At 37.5% G+C, this 23904-nt stretch overlaps 1 protein-coding gene across 1 annotated transcript in view; it reads left to right on the top strand.

Annotated features, from left to right (window-relative positions):
- Window positions 1-13319: 13319 nt before the first annotated feature.
- Window positions 13320-23904, top strand: part of LOC123760803 (zinc finger protein 729-like) — a 34595-nt gene continuing 24010 nt past the window's right edge. The window contains exons 1-3 of the mRNA XM_069328474.1: window positions 13320-13324; window positions 15037-15627; window positions 15712-15888. Of these exons, the coding sequence (XP_069184575.1) occupies window positions 13320-13324; window positions 15037-15627; window positions 15712-15888 (773 nt within the window). The remainder of the gene's footprint in view (window positions 13325-15036; window positions 15628-15711; window positions 15889-23904) is intronic.

Consider the following 23904-nt stretch of genomic DNA (forward strand, 5'->3'; position numbering starts at 1 on the left):
CGAGTTCGCAACAGCAACAACCCCAGCTCTCGATAAATGCACCCCATCACGAGCATACATTTCATTTCTTCCATAGAAGTGTTCCCAGTTGTCTATGAAAGATATTGCATTTGATTTGCAATATCTTTCTAGCCGGCAATTGACACCAAGTGCCCTTGACATCCATTCATTTCCCACTCCCTTTCTTGGAAGAATGCCACATATGATCGGGATTCCTCCCTTGCTCCTAACTAATTCAATGGCTGTCCTGAATCTCTGTATTAGTTCCTCACTCCTAACTCGTCCAACATCATCACCCCCTGCACTAATACAAATAATGGGTTTGTTCCCATTTCCTGTCATAATATCATTCATGTTTCCAACAATATCACCAATTCCAGCTCCCGGGTAGCAAACCCTTAATCTGTTCCCCCTATCTCTGGCACAAAACGTTCTGTCTAAATACCTCACCTAGGAATCTCCCACAACCAAAATTCGCTTCGATTCTCCCTTTTCCTTTCGAGCAGTTTGAGGGACCTGCGCTGTAATGCTCTACATAGACTTGTTTGGCTGAAGGCATATTGTTAAGTTCCTCTTTAGTAAATACAGATACAAAATATTTATTAAAAATACTACTCATCTCTTCATCACTATCTGTTATTTGACCTGTCTCAGTTTTTAATGGACCTATCCTTCCCCTAGTCTTAGTATGATATAGCTGAAAAACCCTTTAGGATTTGTCTTTGCTTGCCCTGTTATGCGAACTTCATAGTTTCTTTTTGCTTTCCTTATCTCCTTTTTTAACATTTCTAACCAGTTGTACGAATTCCTGTTCTAAAGTGACCTCCCCATTTTTAATCCTTTTGTACCAAGCTCTCTTTTTACCTATAAGGTTCTTCAAATTCTTTGTTATCCACTTTGGGTCATTAGTATTCGATCTATTCAATTTGTATGGTATACTACGTTCCTGTGCTTTATTTAGAATATTCTTAAATAAGTTATATATTGAATCCACATCGAAATCCCCATTTACGTCACCTATCGCTGGGTTCATGTCTCGCTCCAAGACCGGCCCCCACCCCATACCCAAGACTTTCCAATCAATTTGACCCAAAGAATTTCTTAGGCTATTAAAATCAGCTTTTCGAAAATCTGGCACTTTAACAGAATTTTCTCCTACAGGTCTATTCCATTCTATGCTAAATCTGATTTCTTTGTGATCACTGTTCCCTAGCTCACTCCCTATTTCCATGTCATTAATTGATGTCTCGATGACTTCGAGAGGAAACGAAGGAGGAGACCAGTGTTGACGAGACCTCAAAATGGAGAGTAGTGAAAGAGAGGGGTCTTAAGAAGACCTTGACAAGGCCTCTTACAGACGCCCTAAGGACAGCAATTTCATTTGCCGTATTGGAGGACGAGTGCTGTAGTGCGCCTGCAGCGAGGAAATCAGCTAGGAACGGTGGAGCGCAGGCCCCTCAGGCTGCTCAGAAAGTTAGGGCGGTACCGAAGCGAATTTTGCTTGTGGGAGATTCCCAGGTGAGGTATTTAGACAGAACGTTTTGTGCCAGAGATAGGGGGGAACAGATTAAGGGTTTGCTATCCGGGAGCTGGAATTGGAGATGTTGTTGAAAACATGAATGATATTATGACGGGAAATGGGAACAAACCCATTATTTGTATTAGTGCAGGGGGGTAATGATGTTGGGCGAGTTAGGAGTGAGGAACTAATACAGAGATTTAGGACAGCAATTGAATTAGTTAGGAGCAAGGGAGGAATCCCGATCATATGTGGCATTCTTCCAAGAAAGGGAATGGGAAATGAATGGATGTCGAGGGCACTTGGTGTCAATTGCCGACTGGAAAGATATTGCAAATCAAATGCAATATCTCTCATAGACAACTGGGAACGCTTCTATGGAAGAAATGAAATGTATGCTCGTGATGGGGTGCATCTATCGAGGACTGGGGTTGTTGCTGTTGCGAACTCGTTGGAACCAGTGGTTAGAGGTGTTTGTTTGGGTTTAAACTGTTAGTAGATAGTGGTATGGGAATTGATTTGGAGAAAGGAGGTAATAAAAGTATGTGTTCGTGGGAGAAAAGAATTGGCAAAATGATCAGGGAAAGAAAAGGGCCTCAAAATAACAATTCACTTAGGATATATTACACTAACAGTAGAAGTCTAAGAAATAAAATTAATGAATTAAATGCTCTTGTCTGCACAGAAAAAATAGATATTATTGCACTTACCGAAACGTGGATGAATGTAGAAAATAGAGAACTATTAGCTGAATATCAGATAAATGGATTTAAACTATTTCACACAGATAGATATATTAGACGACGAGGGGGAGTAGCCATATATGTTAGGTACAATTTGAAATGTAGTCTCAAAGAGGCAATCAAAACTGAGCCACACACAGAAACTATTTGGATAGGATTAAACGAAAAAGCAAATAATATTATAATAGGAGCTATATATAGGCCACCAAATTTAGACAGAATTGAAGCAAAGCATCTATGGGATGAAATATCAGAGCATCTAGATCTAACAGTATTTATGTCATGAGTGACTTTAATTTTAGTGGAATAAACTGGGTGAACAAAACAGGGAATAATGAAGCAGAAGATTTTCTAGAATTAATTGACGATTGCTTTCTTACGCAACACATTAAGGAACCAACGCGGGAAAATAATATTTTAGATTTAGTGTTAACTAACAGGGAAACACAAATTAATGACATCGAAATAGGGAGTGAGCTAGGGAACAGTGATCACAAAGTAATCAGATATAGCATAGAATGGAATAGACCTGTAGGAGAAAATTCTGTTAAAGTGCCAGATTTTCGATAAGCTGATTTTAATAGCCTAAGTAATTTTGGGGGTCAAATAGATTGGAAACTCTTAGGTATGGGGTGTGGGCCGGTCTTAGAGCGAGACATGAACCCAGCGATAGGTGACGTAAAAGGGGATTTCGATGTGGATTTAATATACAACTTATTTAAGAATATTCTAAACAAAGCACAGGAACGTACTATACCATACAAATTGAATAGGTCGAATACTAATGACCCAAAGTGGATAACAAAGAATTTGAAGAACCTTATAGGTAAAAAGAGAGCTTGGTACAAAAGAATTAAGAATGGGGAAGTCAGGTTAGAACAGGAATTCATACAACTGGTTAGAAATGTTAAAAAAGAGATTAGAAAAGCAAAAAGAAACTATGAAGTTCGCAGAGCAAGCAAAGTCAAATCCTAAAGGGTTTTTTCAGTTATATCGAACTAAGACTAGGGAAAGGATAGGTCCATTAAAATCTGAGACAGGTCAAATAACGGATAATGACAAGGAGATGAGTAGTATTTTTAACAAATATTTTATATCTGTATTTACTAAAGAAGAACTTAACAATATGCCTTCAGCCGAACAAGTCTATGTGGGTTGGGATGAGGACAGGTTGACTAGTTTAGCAGTTACCAGGGAGGATGTAATTAAACAATTAGAAAAACTCAAACCAAACAAATCCCCAGGGCCGGATGAAGTGTTTGCTGAGTGCTTAAATAATGCAAAGAGGAGCTTTCCGAGCCACTGTCTACCATATTTAATAAATCAATAGTCAGGCAGAGTGCCAGAGTCATGGAAGGTAGCTAATGTGGTACCAATTTTTAAGAAAGGAGATAGATCACTTGCGTCAAACTATCGGCCAATTAGCCTAACGTCTATTGTGGGAAAGTTACTTGAATCTATAATTGCAAATACAATTCGTCTCCATCTTGAAAAACATAAATTAATAAATGAGTCGCTACATGGTTTTTCAAATGGCCCTTCATGTTTAACAAATTTGCTAACTTTTTATTCCAGCATAGTTGAGGCAGTTGATAGTGGTAAGGATTGTGATGTTGTGTACCTTGACTTTGGCAAAGCTTTTGATACAGTGCCACATGAAAGACTATTTAAAAAAATAGAAGCTCATGGTATTGGGGGTGCTATATTAACTTGGATTAGGGCATGGCTATACCAAAGGAAACAGAGAGTTAGTATAAATGGGGTTAAGTCAGAGTGGGATAATGTTGTTAGTGGAGTACCTCATGGCTCTGTCCTGGGACCTCTGTTGTTTATAATTTATATAAATGATTTAGATTCAGGTTTGAGTAGCAACATTTGCAAATTTGCCGATGATACGAAAATCGTTAGGGAAATTAATTCGGAGGAGGACTCACTATCACTTCAAGTTGATCTAGATAGGGTTTTGAAATGGTCAAAGGATTGGCAAATGCAGTTTAATGCTGATAAATGCAAAGTTCTGAGGCTAGTTAATGATGATAGAGTTACAAGATAGGAGCTAGATGGTGTTGAGATTGCGAAGTCGGATTGCGAAATGGATCTGGGAGTTATGATTAGTAAGAATTTAAAACAAAAGGATCAATGCATGAATATTCGTAGTAAGGCGAATAGGACACTGGTATTTATTAATCGAAGCCTTAGTAACAAGACACCTGGTGTGGTTCTTAAGCTATATCTTGCTCTGGTTAGGCCCCATTTAGATTATGCAGTTCAGTTTTGGTCGCCGTATTATAGAATGGATATAAATTCACTTGAACGTGTCCAACGTAGGATGACTAAGTTAATTCCCCAAATTAGAAATCTTTCATATGAAGAAAGATTAACAAAGCTTAAGTTGCATTCACTGGAAAGGCGAAGCGTTAGGGGTGACATGATAGAGGTTTACAAGTGGATGAAAGGACATAACAGGGGGGGATATTAATAGGTTATTAAAAATATCAACACAAGACAGAACACGAAACAATGGGTATAAATTGGATAAGTTTAGATTTAGGAAAGACTTGGGAAAATACTGGTTCAGTAACAGGGTTGTTGATTTGCGGAACCAATTGCCGCATAACGTGGTGGAGGTGGTGTCACTCGATTGTTTCAAGCGCGGGTTGGACAAGTATATGAGTGGGATTGGGTGGTTATAGAATAGGAGCTGCCTCGTATGGGCCAATAGGCCTTCTGCAGTTACCTTTGTTCTTATGTTCTTATGTTTAAGAACATCATCCCTGGTAACTGCTAAACTCGTCAACCTGTCCTCGTCCCCACCCACATAGACTTGTTCGGCTGAAGGCATATTGTTAAGTTAACATAAGAACATAAGAACAAAGGTAACTGCAGAAGGCCTATTGGCCCATACGAGGCAGCTCCTATTCTATAACCACCCAATCCCACTCATATACTTGTCCAACCCGTGCTTGAAACAATCGAGGGACCCCACCTCCACAATGTTACGCGGCAATTGGTTCCACAAATCAACAACCCTGTTACTGAACCAGTATTTACCCAAGTCTTTCCTAAATCTAAACTTATCCAATTTATATCCATTGTTTCGTGTTCTGTCCTGTGTTGATACTTTTAATACCCTATTAATATCCCCCCGGAAGTTCCTCTTTAGTAAATACAGATACAAAATATTTATTAAAAATACTACTCATCTCTTCATCACTATATTTGACCTGTCTCAGTTTTTAATGGACCTATCCTTTCCCTAGTCTTAGTACGATATAACTGAAAAAAAACTTTAGGATTTAAGAATATAAGAACAAAGGCAACTGCAGAAGGCCTATTGGCCCATACGAGGCAGCTCCTATTTATTACCACCCAATCCCACTCATATACTTGTCCAACCCGCGCTTGAAACAATCGAGGGACCCCACCTCCAGCACGTTACGCGGTAATTGGTTCAACAAATCAACAACCCTGTTACTGAACCAGTATTTACCCAAGTCTTTCCTAAATCTAAACTTATCCAATTTATACCCATTGTTTCGTGTTCTGTCTTGTGTTGATACTTTTAATACCCTACTAACATCCCCTTTGTTATGTCCATTCACCCACTTGTAAACCTCTATCATGTCACCCCTAACTCTTCGCTTGTCTTTGCTTGCCCTGCTCTGCGAACTTTGTAGTTACTTTTTGCTTTCCTTATCTCTTTTTTAACATTTCTAACCAGTTGTACGAATTCCTGTTCTAAAGTGACCTCCCCATTTTTAATCCTTTTGTACCAAGCTCTCTTTTTACCTATAAGGTTCTTCAAATTCTTTGTTATCCACTTTGGGTCATTAGTATTCGATCTATTCAATTTGTATGGTATACTACGTTCCTGTGCTTTGTTTAGAATATTCTTAAATAAGTTATATATTGAATCCACATCGAAATCCCCATTTACGTCAATTATTGCTGGGTTCATGTCTGGCTCCAAGACCGGCCCCCACACCATACCCAAGACTTTCCAATCAATTTGACCCAAAAAAATTTTTAGGCTATTAAAATCAGCTTTTCGAAAACCTGGCACTTTTACAGAATTTTCTCCTACAGGTCTATTCCATTCTATGCTAAATCTGATTTCTTTGTGATCACTGTTCCCTAGCTCACTCCCTATTTCGATGTCATTAATTTGTGTTTCCCTGTTAGTTAACACTAAATCTTAAATATTATTTTCCCGTGTTGGTTCCTTAATGTGTTGCGTAAGAAACCAATCGTCAATTAATTCTAGAAAATCTTCTGCTTCACTATTCCCTGTTTTGTTCAACCAGTTTATTCCACTAAAATTAAAGTCACCCATGACGTAAATACTGTTAGATCTAGGTGCCCTAGATATTTCATCCCATAGATGCTTTGCTTCCATTGTCTAAATTTGGGGGCCTATATTTAACTCCTATTATAATATTATTTGCTTTTTCGCATAATTCTATCCAAATAGTTTCTGTGTGTGGCTCAGTTTTGATTCCCTCTTTGAGACTACATTTCAAATTGTCCCTAACATATATGGCTACTCCCCCTCCTCGTCTAATATATCTATCTGTGTGAAATAGTTTAAATCCATTTATTTGATATTCAACTAATAGTTCTCTATTTTCTACATTCATCCACGTTTCGGTAAGTGCAATAATATCTATTTTTTCTGTGCAGACAAGAGCATTTAATTCGTTAATTGTTTTTCTTAGACTTCTACTGTTAGTGTAATATACCCTAAGTGAATTGTTATTTTGAGGCCCTTCTCTTTCCCTGATCATTTTGCCAATTCTTTTCTCCCACGAACACATACTTTTATTACCTCCTTCCTCCAAATCAATTCCCATACCTCTATCTACTAACAGTTTAAACCCAAACAAACACCTCTAACCACTTCTTCCAACGAGTTCGCAACAGCAACAACCCCAGCTCTCGATAGATGCACCCCATCACAAGCATACATTCATAGAAGTGTTCCCAGTTGTCTATGAAAGATATTGCATTTGATTTGCAATATCTTTCCAGCCGGCAATTGACACCAATTGCTCTCGACATCCATTCATTTCCCACTCCCTTTCTTGGGAGAATGCCACATATGATCGGGATTCCTCCCTTGCTCCTAACTAATTCAATGGCTGTCCTGAATCTCTGTATTAGTTCTTCACTCCTAACTCGTCCAACATCATTACCCCCTGCACTAATACAAATAACGGGTTTGTTCCCATTTCCTGTCATAATATCATTCATGTTTCCAACAATATCACCAATTCCAGCTCCCAGATAGCAAACCCTTAATCTGTTCCCCCTATCTCTGGCACAAAACGATCTGTCTAAATACCTCACCTGGGAATCTCCCACAACCAAAATTCGCTTCGATTCTCCCTTTTCCTTTCGCAATGCTCCTCGTTACTTTGTCTTTGCCACCTCGTTGAACAACAGGTTCAACACAGCACTCGTCCTCTAATACGTCAAATGCGTGAGAAGTCCTTAGGTGTAGGATATTAGTTGTCGGTTTTGCCAAGGTCTTCGTAAGACCCCTGTCTTTCACAACTTGCCAAGACGAGGACTTCTTAATACTGGCCCGTCAGTCCTTCTTAATGAGGTCCCGTCAACACTGGCCTCCTCCTTCGTTTCCTCCCGAAGTCCCAGCCGTCGTACCTCCTCCCGCAGGGAATCCATCTCTGCTCTCAGAGCCCCAACTCCAGAGATTTAACATAAGAACAAAGGCAACTGCAGAAGGCCTATTGGTCTTAGTATTCACTGGATAGGCGAAGAGTTAGGGGTGACATGATAGAGGTTTACAAGTGGATGAATGAACATAACAAAGGGGATATTAATAGGGTTTTAAAAGTATTAATACAAGGCAGAACACGAAACAATTGGTATAAATTGGATAAGTTTAAAATTAGGAAAGACTTGGGTAAATACTGGTTCGGTAACAGGGTTGGTAAAACCAATTACTAATCATGTTATGATTAGTCAGAATTTAAAACAAAAAGGATCAATGCATGAATGTTCGTAATAAGGCGAATAGGACACTGGGATTTATTAATCGAAGCGTTAGTAACAAGACACCTGGTGTGGTTCTTAAGCTGTATTTTGCTCTGGTTAAGCCCCATATAGATTGTCCGGTTCAGTTTTGGTCGCTGTATTGTAGAATGGATATAAATTCACTTCAACGTGTCCAACGTAGGATGACTAAGTTAATTCCCCAAATTAGAAATCTTTCATATGAAGAAAGATTAACAAAGCTTAAGTTGCATTCACTGGAAAGGCGAAGAGTTAGGGGTGTCATGATAGAGGTTTACAAGTGGATGAATGGACATAACAGGGGGGATATTAATAGGGTATTAAAAATATCAACACAAGACAGAACACGAAACAATTGGTATAAATTGGATAAGTTTAGATTTAGAAAAGACTTGGGTAAATACTGGTTCAGTAACAGGGTTGTTGATTTGTGGAACCAATTGCCGCGTAACGTGGTGGAGGTGGTGTCCCTCGATTGTTTCAAGCGCGGGTTGGACAAGTATATGAGTGGGAATGGGTGGTTATAAATAGGAGCTGCCTCGTATGGGCCATAAGAACATAAGAACAAAGGTAACTGCAGAAGGCCTATTGGCCCATACGAGGCAGCTCCTATCTATAACCACCCAATCCCACTCATTTACTTGTCCAACCCGCACTTGAAACAATCAAGGGACCCCACATCCACCACGTTACGCGGCAATTGGTTCCACAAATTAACAGCCCTGTTACTGAACCAGTATTTACCCAAGTCTTTTCTAAATCTAAACTTATCCAATTTATACCAATTGTTTCGTGTTCTGTCTTGTGTTGATATTTTTAATACCCTATTAATATCCCCCCTGTTATGTCCATTCATCCACTTGTAAACCTCTATCATGACACCCCTAACTCTTCGCCTTTCCAGTGAATGCAACTTAAGCTTTGTTAATCTTTCTTCATATGAAAGATTTCTAATTTGGGGAATTAACTTAGTCATCCTACGTTGGACACGTTCAAGTCCAACGCGGGAAAATAATATTTTAGATTTAGTGTTAACTAACAGGGAAACACAAATTAATGACATCGTAATAGGGAGTGAGCTAGGGAACAGTGATCACAAAGTAATCAGATTTAGCATAGAATGGAATAGACCTGTAGGAGAAAATTCTGTTGAAGTGCCAGATTTTCGAAAAGCTGATTTTAATAGCCTATGAAATTTTTTTGGTCAAATACATTGGAAAGTTTTGAGTATGGTGTGTTGGCTGGTCTTAGAGCGAGACATGAACCCAGCGATAGGTGACATAAGAACATAAGAACAAAGGTAACTGCAGAAGGCCTATTGGCCCATACGAGGCAGCTCCTATTCTATAACCACCCAATCCCACTCATATACTTGTCCAACCCGTGCTTGAAACAATCGAGGGACCCCACCTCCACAATGTTACGCGGCAATTGGTTCCACAAATCAACAACCCTGTTACTGAACCAGTATTTACCCAAGTCTTTCCTAAATCTAAACTTATCCAATTTATATCCATTGTTTCGTGTTCTGTCCTGTGTTGATACTTTTAATACCCTATTAATATCCCCCCGGTTATGTCCATTCATCCACTTGTAAACCTCTATCATGTCACCCCTAACTCTTCGCCTTTCCAGTGAATGCAACTTAAGCTTTGTTAATCTTTCTTCATATGAAAGATTTCTAATTTGGGGAATTAACTTAGTCATCCTACGCTGGACACGTTCAAGTGAATTTATATCCATTCTATAATATGGCGACCAAAACTGAACTGCATAATCTAAATGGGGCCTAACTAGAGCAAGATATAGCTTGAGAACCACACCAGGTGTCTTGTTACTAACGCTGCGATTAATAAATCCAAGTGTCCGATTTGCCTTATTACGAACATTTATGCATTGATCCTTTTGTTTTAAATTCTTACTAATCATAACTCCCAGATCCCTTTCGCAATCCGACTTCGCAATCACAACACCATCTAGCTCGTATCTTGTAACTCTATCATCATTACCTAACCTCAGAACTTTACATTTATCAGCATTAAACTGCATCTGCCAATCCTTTGACCATTTCAAAACCCTATCTAGATCAACTTGAAGTGATAGTGAGTCCTCCTCCGAATTAATTTCCCTACCGATTTTCGTATCATCGGCAAATTTGCAAATGTTGCTACTCAAACCTGAATCTAAATCATTTATATATATTATAAACAACAGAGGTCCCAGGACAGAGCCTTGAGGCACTCCACTTACAACATTTTCCCACTCTGACTTGATTCCATTTATACTAACTCTCTGTTTCCTTTGGTATAGCCATGCCCTAATCCAGCTTAATATAGCACCCCCAATACCATGAGACTCTATTTTTTTTAATCGACGTAATAGGGGATTTCGATGTGGATTTAATATATAACTTATATAAGAATATTATAAACAAAACACAGGAACGTAGTATACAATACAAATTGAATAGATCGAATACTAATGACCCAAAGTGGATAACAAATAATTTAAAGAACCATATAGGTAAAAAGAGAGCTTGGTACAAAAGGATTAAGAATTGGGAAGTTAACAAATTTGTTATCCTTTTATTCTAGCATTGTTGAGGCAGTTGATAGTGGTAAGGATTGCGATGTTGTATACCTTGACTTTAGCAAAGCTTTTGATACAGTGCCACATGAAAGACTGATTAAAAAGATAGAGTCTCATGGTATTGGGGGTGCTATATTAAGCTGGATTAGGGCATGGCTATACCAAAGGAAACAGAGAGTTAGTATAAATGGAATCAAGTCAGAGTGGGAAAATGTTGTAAGTGGAGTGCCTCAAGGCTCTGTCCTGGGACCTCTGTTGTTTATAATATATATAAATGATTTAGATTCAGGTTTGAGTAGCAACATTTGCAAATTTGCCGATGATACGAAAATCGGTAGGGAAATTAATTCGGAGGAGGACTCACTATCACTTCAAGTTGATCTAGATAGGGTTTTGAAATGGTCAAAGGATTGGCAGATGCAGTTTAATGCTGATAAATGTAAAGTTCTGAGGTTAGGTAATGATGATAGAGTTACAAGATACAAGCTAGATGGTGTTGTGATTGCGAAGTCGGATTGCGAAAGGGATCTGGGAGTTATGATTAGTAAGAATTTAAAACATAAGGATCAATGCATAAATGTTCGTAATAAGGCAAATCGGACACTTGGATTTATTAATCGCAGCGTTAGTAACAAGACACCTGGTGTGGTTCTCAAGCTATATCTTGCTCTAGTTAGGCCCCATTTAGATTATGCAGTTCAGTTTTGGTCGCCATATTATAGAATGGATATAAATTCACTTGAACGTGTCCAGCGTAGGATGACTAAGTTAATTCCCCAAATTAGAAATCTTTCATATGAAGAAAGATTAACAAAGCTTAAGTTGCATTCACTGGAAAGGCGAAGAGTTAGGGGCGACATGATAGAGGTTTACAAGTGGGTGAATGGACATAACAAGGGGGATATTAATAGGGTATTAAAAGTATCAACACAGGACAGAACACGAAACAATGGGTATAAATTGGATAAGTTTAGATTTAGGAAAGACTTGGGTAAATACTGGTTCAGTAACAGGGTTGTAGATTTGTGGAACCAATTGCCGCGTAACGTGGTGGAGGTGGGGTCCCTCGATTGTTTCAAGCGCGGGTTGGACAAGTATATGAGTGGGATTGGGTGGTTATAGAATAGGAGCTGCCTCGTATGGGCCAATAGGCCTTCTGCAGTTACCTTTGTTCTTATGTTATGTTCTTATAAATGGGGTTAATTCAGAATGGGATAATGTTGTTAGTGGAGTACCTCAGGGCTCTGTCCCGGGACCTCTGTTGTTTATAATATATATAAATGATTTAGATTCAGGTTTGAGTAGCAACATTTCCAAATTTGCCGATGATACGAAAATCGGTAGGGAAATTAATTCGGAGGAGGACTCACTATCACTTCAAGTTGATCTAGATAGGGTTTTGAAATGGTCAAAGGATTGGCAAATGAAGTTTAATGCTGATAAATGTAAAGTTCTGAGGCTAGGTAATGATGATAGAGTTACAAGATACAAGCTAGATGGTGTTGAGATTGCGAAGTCGGATTGCGAAAGAGATCTGGGAGTTATGATTAGTAAGAATTTAAAACAAAAGGATCAATGCATGAATGTTCGTAATAAGGCGAATAGGACACTGGGATTTATTAATCGAAGCATTAGTAACAAGACACCTGGTGTGGTTCTTAAGCTATATCTTGCTCTGGTTAGACCCCATTTAGATTATGCAGTTTAGTTTTGGTCGCCGTATTATAGAACGGATATAAATTCACTTGAACGTGTCCAATGTAGGATGACTAAGTTAATTCCCCAAATTAGAAATCTCTCATATGAAGAAAGATTAACAAAGCTTAAGTTGCATTCACTGGAAAGGCGAAGAGTTAGGGGTGACATGATAGAGGTTTACAAGTGAATGAATGGTCATAACAGGGGGGATATTAATAGGGTATTAAAAATATCAACAGAACACGAAACAATGGGTATAAATTGGATAAGTTTAGATTTAGGAAAGAAAATAAATACTGATATACTGGTAAATAAATATAAATAAATACTGGTTCAGTAACAGGGTTGTTGATTTGTGGAACCAATTGCCGCGTAACGTGGTGGAGGTGGGGTCCCTCGATTGTTTCAAGCGCGGGTTGGACAAGTATATGGGTGGGATTGGGTGGTTATAGATAGGAGCTGCCTCGTATGGGCCAATAGGCCTTCTGCAGTTACCTTTGTTCTTATTACTGCGTAACGTGTTGGAGGTGGGGTCCCTCGATTGTTTCAAGCGTGGGTTGGACATTTTTATGAATGGGTTTGGGTCGTTATAGAAAGGAGCGGCTTCGTATTTGACAATAAGCCTTCTGCAGTTAACTTGTTCTTATGTTCTTAAGTAGTTCCTTCACTACACCTTCCATTATTGCTATAATAATATTACAACAATCGGAGCTCCAGCTAACACCCTCTCATTACGAATGACGTGAGTATTTGTGATCAAGTGAGATAAAGAAATTTGATGATTTGCCAAAACAATTTCCAGTTGATTATGCTGACCTGAAAAGCTATTATCAAGCAGTTGCAGGTAAATTTGAACAAGTTAAACACCAAACAGCAACATATGTGGCTGAACTTGACTACATCAGTTTATCAGAAACAGAAATAGACACATTTATGGTTGATCTGGTGATTTACGAAGATCAAACTCAGGCCACGCTACAGCCTTTCGTCTTAATTATTGCTATGAACAAGGACTTGATTTCCTTCATTTAATTTACGCACTTTCTCAGGAAAAGATGAGGAAGATTGGGACGAAGGTTGGAACATATTCGTGAACCTTGTGTACTCAAAACCATCTTTATCTAAGAGTAGTAAATTCTTTTATCTACCAGGTCAATTATCAGGTGAAGCTAAATTAGAAGTATCCCATCTGACCAATCATTTAACCATGTCATTACTAAATCTAAATTTGTCTAATTTATATCCATTGTTTCGTGTTCTGTCTTGTGTTGATACTTTAATACCCTATTAATATCCCATCTGTTATGACCATTCATCGACTTATACATCTCTATCATGTCACCCGTAATTCTCGAATTAATAGGGTATTAAAAGTATCAACACAAGACAGAACACAAAACAATTGGGATAAATAGGATACGTTGTTATTTAGAAAGATCTGGAGTAAATACTAGTTCTTTAACAGGGTTGTGGAACTAATTACTGCTTAACTTAATAGAAGAAGAATCCCTTGATTGTTTCAAGCGTAGGTTAGACATATATATGAATGAGTTTGGGGGGTATATAAATAGGAGCTGCCTCAAATGAGCCAATACACCTTCTGCTGTTATCTGCATTTAGGTCTTATGTAATTTATATCCATTCTTTCATCAATACATCTGTTGATGTATTTAATACCTTAAAAAATACCCATTAATAATACTACCTTGCTATAGGCATTCATCCAACTGTACTCTTTAATAATATCACCCCAAACTCCTCATCGTTCTAGTGAACGTAAATTAAGCTTTTTCAACCTCACTTCACATGTAAGGTTTCTAACTGATGTGTGACTTTGTCATTCTATGCTCAATACTTTGAAATATATATATATGGGCATACTATTAAAGTTTTATATTATTTGAAGATAATAATTGAAACTACTATGAAAAGAGCATGCGGTAAACGAGACAACTTCCATATATATCTATTGGGTAAATAATATATAATTTATGAAATAAATGTCCAGGAAACATAATATATGTTGTGTCACACAAATCTTTAAAGCTTAGATAAGACATTGAATATGTTTTGGGGGTTCAAATTGGATCTATCTCTTAATGGTCAATAGACATTGTTATTGATTGATAGATGAAGATTAAGCCACTCAAGAGGTGGCACGAACATGAATAGCCTGTAAACATTTTGCAGTTTTGCTTTAGTCTTACATTCTTTTCAGTTTATAGAACATAAAGTAAAGTGAACCGCATTTCCTTACAATTTGAAAACATTGGTCATCATTAAATGCACCTCATCCAGTTTGCCCAACATACCTGTGATTAAGCATAGTCAGGTACCACGTCACCTACAATCTTACGACTACCATAAATACGAGAACAAACTCACCTAGGATCACGTAGTTTTGAGCGAGAAATAAGAGAACAGTTGTAATTTCTTTTCTGATATATTTTTCAGCTTTTACCTCCGGAAGGATTTCTTCCCCACGACAGAATTTGCCAACACTTCATTCTCTCTATTTAATATGAGTGATAAACTCCATGAGTGTCAAGAGTGTGGGAAAACATTTAGGCGTCTTGGAAATATGGAGAACCACAAAATGGTGCATACTGGTCTTAAACCTCACGTGTGTCCCGAATGTGGTGAAAGTTTCAGCCAACCTGGAACTCTGAATAGACACAGGATGGCACATTCTGGTGTTAAAACTCACGAATGTTTTGAGTGCGGAAAAACGTTCACCCGAATGGAATATTTAAATAAACACAAGATGATGCACACGGGTGAAAAGCCTCTCAGCTGTGATGTGTGTGGGAAGAGTTTCAATGACCGTAGTAATATGATTAAGCACATGTTAGTACACTCTGGTGAGAAACCCCACGAGTGTCCAGAGTGTGGGAAAAGATTCTCTCGATATGACCATTTGAAGAACCACAGGTTGGTGCATACTGGAGATAAACCTTACGAGTGCCCAGAGTGTGGGAAAAAATTCAGTACGCTTGGAACTATGAAGAAACACAGGATGGTGCACACAGGTCAAAAACCTCTTAGGTGTGATGTGTGTGGAAAATGTTTCAGCAGTCGTAGCAGTCTAATTAATCACATGTTACTGCATACTGGAGAATATCCTTTCAGGTGTGATGTGTGTGGGAAAAGTTTCAGGGATCGTAGCAACATAGGTAAACACTTGTTAGTGCATTCAGGTGAGAAACCTTACGAGTGTCCAGAGTGTTGCAAAAGATTCTTTCGAAATGAGCATTTGAAGAACCACAGAATGGTGCATACTGGAGAAAAACCTCACGAGTGTCCAGAGTGTGGGAAAAGATTCATTCAACTTGGAGCTATGAAAACACATAGGATTATACATACAAGTTTGGTCAGTTTATGATAAGATTTATATAGTTCAATTGATGTAGATAACATTTTAGTGCACAATATGTTTACAATTATGTATTTTATATTTATATGTATTTTATATATTATTTTGGTAGTAATAAAAATATAATTTTATTCAAATATCATAGGTTCTTTTTCTTCCTACTCTAGGTGATATTGTTTCCATAAAAACATAATAATTAAGACCTATTTCTTGAACAAATCAACAAGGGCTGTGACGAGGATTTCAACCTACGTCCGAGAGCATCCCACACGCTGCCTTAATCGACTGAAATATGACATCGCTAATCTCCGAAAGTTCTTCACCGATTGCTTTGAAATTTTGACACAACGTTGCATTCGAATGCGCGCATCTTTTTTATATCTACTATATACATGTTACACCTGTGACAGGAAAAAAACATACTTTTGTTTTGAAAAACAGCGCCATCTTTTGGACGTAAGAGCAACACACGCTGTAATCTCTGAAAGTTCTTCACCGATTGCTTTGAAATTTTGACACAAAGTTGCATTCAAATAGGCCCGTCTTTTTATATACCTACTATCGATGTCACCCCTTGTAACAGGTAAAAACATGCTTTTTTGAAAAAAACATCATTACCATACCAATGGTATGGTTTACCATACCAATGGTATGGTAAACACACCATACCATACCAATGGTATGGTAAACACACCATACCATTGGTATGGTTTACCATACCAATGGTATGGTAAACACACCATACCATTAAAAATGTGTATGGTAAACACATTGGTATGGTTTACCATACCAATGGTATGGTAAACCATACTGTGTTGTTTACCATATTGGTATAGTAAACAACACAGAAAGTAGCCATACATGTTAGGGAAATTTTGAAATTTCAAAGAGGGAATCACAACTGAGCCACACACAGAAACTATTTAGTTAGAATTAAACGAAAAACTAGAAATCCTATAATAGGAGTTTTATACAAGCCACCAAACTTAGATAGAATGGAAGCAAAACATCTATGGGATGAAATATCTAGAGCAGCTAGGTCAAATAGTATTTGGGTTAACTTTAATTTTAATGGAATAAACTGGATTATCAAAATATGGGATAATGAAGCAGGAAATTTTCTAGAATTAATTGAAGATTGCTTTCACATTTACATTGATTGCAACACATTAAGGAGCCAATGCGAGAAAATAATATTTTTGCCTTAGTGTTAACTAACAGGGAAACACAGTTACATGACATCGAAATAGGGAGTGAACTAGAGAACAGTGATTACAAAGAAATCAGATTTAGCAAAGAATGGAATAGATTTGTAGGAAAAATTTATGTTAAAGTACCAGATTTTCGAAAAACTTATTTTAAGGCCTAAGAAATTTCTTGTTTGAAATAGATTAGAAAGTCCTTGCATGGGTGGGGGGGGGGGGTGGCGGTTTTGTTGCGAGACGTGAACCCAACAATGGGTGATGTACAAAGGTATTTTGATGTTGACTCAAAATATAACATTTTTTGTTTATAACAAACTCAAAATATAACATTTTAAAATATTCTACACAAAACACAGGAACGTAGTATACAATAGAAATTGATAAATATAACCGAAAAGGTATGATTAAAAATTCCAACTGGGATTTTCTCAATATTTCTTATGTTTCTTTTCACTGAAAATAAAATAAAAAATACAATTGACGATTTACTATAAAGTATAAAACCAAAAACACAACCAACCTACTCATGAAAAACTCTTCAGACACAAAGAAGAATGACTTAAAGGAAACCTACGTCGTCTATGCCACCAAATGCCCACTTGGGGACTGTAAGCTTTAAAGGCAAGACAACAACGTCTCTTTCTAGGCGATTAACAAGGCTCCATCAAGGAACATATAATCTCTTCTCAAAACCAGACCATCACCAGAGAAATCTTAACGAACAACACAGAAATCATCGATATATACAGCGATAACAGGAGGCTCGGCATCTACGAGGCACTACACATCAAAAATCGCAAAATCGTAGAATCGCTGTTTACCAACGTACCTGGGGATGAGACAATCGGGATGATAGCCGACAGAGTGTGGAAAAGAGCGGAGGTTTCCACACTACAGTCTACACTAAGGAAACGAACATAGGAATGTGCCTAAATGCCAATAGCGACTGCCCAGACAGGTACAAGAGGAGTGTTGTTAACGCATATGTCGACCGTGCTCTAAGCCACAGCTCAGAATGAAAGCAAGTCGACGAAGAACTCTGTAGGGTAAGGCAGGTCCTAGTCAACAACGGCTTCTCCAATGGTTTCGTCGAAGACATCATAAGAAGGAAAGTGAAACGCCATGCAACCTCTGAAGAGACAACTAACACAACACCTATATCCCCTATTAAACTATTTTACGGGAACTTCTTTTCCACAGCTCATAAAACGGAGGAAAGGGTCCTGAAAGATATTGTTAATAGAAACGTTATCAGACAAAAATCAGAGGATACAACTGACGATTTACTATAAAACCAGAAAAACGGCCAGCCTACTCATGAGAAACTCTCCAGACACAAAGCAGAACGCTTTAAAAGAGACCAACGTCGTCTATGCCTTCAAATGCCCACTTGGGGACTGTAAGCTCCAAAAAAACCAGTATATAGGCAAGACAACAACATCTCTTTCTAGGCGTTTAACGATGCATAAACAACAGGGCTCCATTAAGGAACATATAATCTCTTCCCACAACCAAACCATCGTCAGAGAAATCCTAGTAAACAACACAGAAATCATCGATAGATACAGCGATAGCAGGCGGCTTGACGTTTGCGAGGCACTACACATTAAGACAACAACACATTAAGAAGTCAACACCAGCAATCAACAGCCAATTAATGCACAACTATATTCTACCCACCTCAAGACTCCGCTCCAATATAGAAGCATCAAGAAATATGGACCAATAGGCTTTCTACAATCACTTCCATTTCAATACCCATTGTTCCGTGTTCTGTCTTGTGTTGATGAAATTAATACCCTATTAATGCCACCTCTTGTTCTGTCTTGTGTTGATGAAATTAATACCCTATTAATGCCACCTCACTCAAATGTAGATATAAACAAAATCGGAGATGCGTAAGTTCAATTCAGTTGTGTATTTGTAAACTAAAGTCTTTGAAAATGTAATTTTCAATGTAATTTTTTCGAAATTTGAAAATTTCGTTTTACGTTTAGAAAAGTTTTACGAAACGCGCTCGCGTCAGACTAGAAATAAAAATTAATATTGGAGAATTGATTTTTGAATTGTACGAAATGTACGAAAGATTGAGAAAATTCGTGTTAGAATTATTAATATTACTTTTTCGGTCATATATATATATATATATATATATATATATATATATATATATATATATATATATATATATATATATATATATATATATATACATATATATATATATATATATATATATATATATATATATATATATATATATATATATATATATATATATATATATATGTCGTACCTAGTAGCCAGAACTCACTTTTTGGCCTACTATTCAAGGCCCGATTTGCCTAATAAGCCAAGTTTTCCTGAATTAATATATTTTTTCTAATTTTTTTCTTATGAAATGATAAAGCTACCCATTTCATTATGTATGAGGTCAATTTTTTTTTATTGTAGTTAAAATTAACGTAGATATATGACCGAACCTAACCAACCCTACCTAACCTAACCTAACCTATCTTCATAGGTTAGGTTGGGTTAGGTTGCCGAAAAAGGTAGGTTAGGTTAGGTTAGGTAGGTTAGGTAGTCGAAAAAACATTAATTCATGAAAACTTGGCTTATTAGGCAAATCGGGCCTTGCATAGTAGGCTGAGAAGTGCGTTCTGGCTATTAGGTACGACATATATATATATATATATATATATATATATATATATATATATATATATATATATATATATATATATATATATATATATATATATATATATATATATATATATATATATTCCAGCTACCCGGGAGCTGGAATTGGTGATATTGTTGGAAACATGAATGATATTATGACAGGAAATGGGAACAAACCCATTATTTGTATTAGTGCAGGGGGTGATGATGTTGGACGAGTTAGGAGTGAGGAACTAATACAGAGATTCAGGACAGCCATTGAATTAGTTAGGAGCAAGGGAGGAACATAAGAACATAAGAACATAAGAACAAAGGTAACTGCAGAAGGCCTATTGGCCCATACGAGGCAGCTCCTATTCTATAACCACCCAATCCCACTCATATACTTGTCCAACCCGTGCTTGAAACAATCGAGGGACCCCACCTCCACAATGTTACGCGGCAATTGGTTCCACAAATCAACAACCCTGATACTGAACCAGTATTTACCCAAGTCTTTCCTAAATCTAAACTTATCCAATTTATATCCATTGTTTCGTGTTCTGTCCTGTGTTGATACTTTTAATACCCTATTAATATCCCCCCGGTTATGTCCATTCATCCACTTGTAAACCTCTATCATGTCACCCCTAACTCTTCGCCTTTCCAGTGAATGCAACTTAAGCTTTGTTAATCTTTCTTCATATGAAAGATTTCTAATTTGGGGAATTAACTTAGTCATCCTACGCTGGACACGTTCAAGTGAATTTATATCCATTCTATAATATGGCGACCAAAACTGAACTGCATAATCTAAATGGGGCCTAACTAGAGCAAGATATAGCTTGAGAACCACACCAGGTGTCTTGTTACTAACGCTGCGATTAATAAATCCAAGTGTCCGATTTGCCTTATTACGAACATTTATGCATTGATCCTTTTGTTTTAAATTCTTACTAATCATAACTCCCAGATCCCTTTCGCAATCCGACTTCGCAATCACAACACCATCTAGCTCGTATCTTGTAACTCTATCATCATTACCTAACCTCAGAACTTTACATTTATCAGCATTAAACTGCATCTGCCAATCCTTTGACCATTTCAAAACCCTATCTAGATCAACTTGAAGTGATAGTGAGTCCTCCTCCGAATTAATTTCCCTACCGATTTTCGTATCATCGGCAAATTTGCAAATGTTGCTACTCAAACCTGAATCTAAATCATTTATATATATTATAAACAACAGAGGTCCCAGGACAGAGCCTTGAGGCACTCCACTTACAACATTTTCCCACTCTGACTTGATTCCATTTATACTAACTCTCTGTTTCCTTTGGTATAGCCATGCCCTAATCCAGCTTAATATAGCACCCCCAATACCATGAGACTCTATTTTTTTAATCAGTCTTTCATGTGGCACTGTATCAAAAGCTTTGCTAAAGTCAAGGTATACAACATCGCAATCCTTACCACTATCAACTGCCTCAACAATGCTAGAATAAAAAGATAACAAATTTGTTAAACATGAACGGCCATTTATAAAACCATGTTGCGACTCAATTATTAATTTATGTTTTTCAAGATGAAGACGAATTTTATTTGCTATTATAGATTCGAGTAACTTTCCCACAATAGACGTTAGGCTAATTGGTCGATAGTTTGACGCAAGTGATCTATCTCCTTTCTTAAAAACTGGTATCACATTAGCAACTTTCCAAAACTCTGGCACTCTGCCTGACTCTATTGATTTATTAAATATGGTTGACAGTGGGTCACAAAGCTCCTCTTTGCATTCTTTAAGCACCTTAGCAAACACTTCATCCGGCCCTGGGGATTTGTTTGGTTTGAGTTTTACTATTTGTTTAAGAACATCCTCCCTGGTAACTGCTAAACTCGTCAACCTGTCCTCGTCCCCACCCACATAGACTTGTTCGGCTGAAGGCATATTGTTAAGTTCCTCTTTAGTAAATACAGATACAAAATATTTATTAAAAATACTACTCATCTCTTCATCACTATCTGTTATTTGACCTGTCTCAGTTTTTAATGGACCTATCCTTTCCCTAGTCTTAGTACGATATAACTGAAAAAACCCTTTAGGATTTGTCTTTGCTTGCCCTGCTATGCGAACTTCATAGTTTCTTTTTGCTTTCCTTATCTCTTTTTTAACATTTCTAACCAGTTGTACGAATTCCTGTTCTAAAGTGACCTCCCCATTTTTAATCCTTTTGTACCAAGCTCTCTTTTTACCTATAAGGTTCTTCAAATTCTTTGTTATCCACTTTGGGTCATTAGTATACGATCTATTCAATTTGTATGGTATACTACGTTCCTGTGCTTTGTTTAGAATATTCTTAAATAAGTTATATATTGAATCCACATCGAAATCCCCATTTAAGTCACCTATCGCTGGGTTCATGTCTCGCTCCAAGACCGGCCCACACCCCATACCCAAGCCATTCCAATCAATTTGACCCAAAAAATTTCTTAGGCTATTAAAATCAGCTTTTCGAAAATCTGGCACTTTAACAGAATTTTCTCCTACTGGTCTATTCCATTCTATGCTAAATCTGATTTCTTTGTGATCACTGCTCCCTAGCTCACTCCCTATTTCGATGTCATTAATTTGCGTTTCCCTGTTAGTTAACACTAAATCTAAAATATTATTTTCCCGTGTTGGTTCCTTAATGTGTTGCGTAAGAAAGCAATCGTCAATTAATTCTAGAAAATCTTCTGCTTCACTATTCCCTGTTTTGTTCAACCAGTTTATTCCGCTAAAATTAAAGTCACCCATGACATAAATACTGTTAGATCTAGATGCTCTAGATATTTCATCCCATAGATGCTTTGCTTCCATTCTGTCTAAATTTGGTGGCCTATATATTACTCCTATTATAATATTATTAGCTTTTTCGTTTAATTCAATCCAAATAGTTTCTGTGTGTGGCTCTGTTTTGATTCCCTCTTTGAGACTACATTTCAAATTGTCCCTAACATATATGGCTACTCCACCTCCTCGTCTAATATATCTATCTGTGTGAAATAGTTTAAATCCATATATTTGATATTCAGCTAATAGTTCTCTATTTTCTACATTCATCCACGTTTCGGTAAGTGCAATAATATCTATTTTTTCTGTGCAGACAAGAGCATTTAATTCGTTAATTTTATTTCTTAGACTTCTACTGTTAGTGTAATATACCCTAAGTGAATTGTTATTTTGCGGACCTTCTCTTTCCCTGATCGTTTTGCCAATTCCTTTCTCCCACAAACACATACTTTTATTACCTCCTTCCTCCAAATCAATTCCCATACCTCTATCTACTAACAGTTTAAACCCAAACAAACACCTCTAACCACTTCTTCTAGCGAGTTCGCAACAGCAACAACCCCAGCTCTCGATAGATGCACCCCATCACGAGCATACATTTCATTTCTTCCATAGAAGTGTTCCCAGTTGTCTATGAAAGATATTGCATTTGATTTGCAATATCTTTCCAGCCGGCAATTGACACCAAGTGCCCTCGATATCCAGTCATTTCCCACTCCCTTTCTTGGAAGAATGCCACATATGATCGGGATTCCTCCCTTGCTCCTAACTAACTCTATGGCTGTTTTATACCTCTGAATCAGTTCCTCACTCCTGACTCGACCAACATCATTTCCTCCCACGCTAATGCAAATAATGGGATTGTTCCCATTACCAGCCATAATATCATTCATGTTGTTTATAATATCACCAATGCCAGCTCCGGGATAGCAAACCCTTAACCTGTTCCCCCTATCTCTAGCACAAAACGTTCTATCCAAATACCTTATCTGGGAATCTCCCACAACTAATGTTTGCTTAGGTACTTCCTTTACTTTCTGCTGAAATCCCGATCATATGTGGCATTCTTCCAAGAAAGGGAGTGGGAAATGAATGGATGTCAAGGGCACTTGGTGTCAATTGCCGGCTAGAAAGATATTGCAAATCAAATGCAATATCTTTCATAGACAACTGGGAACACTTCTATGGAAGAAATGAAATGTATGCTCGTGATGGGGTGCATTTATCGAGAGCTGGGGTTGTTGCTG

Source organism: Procambarus clarkii, chromosome 21 (assembly GCF_040958095.1).
Source record: "Procambarus clarkii isolate CNS0578487 chromosome 21, FALCON_Pclarkii_2.0, whole genome shotgun sequence".
In the NCBI taxonomy this organism is placed as follows: domain Eukaryota; kingdom Metazoa; phylum Arthropoda; class Malacostraca; order Decapoda; family Cambaridae; genus Procambarus; species Procambarus clarkii.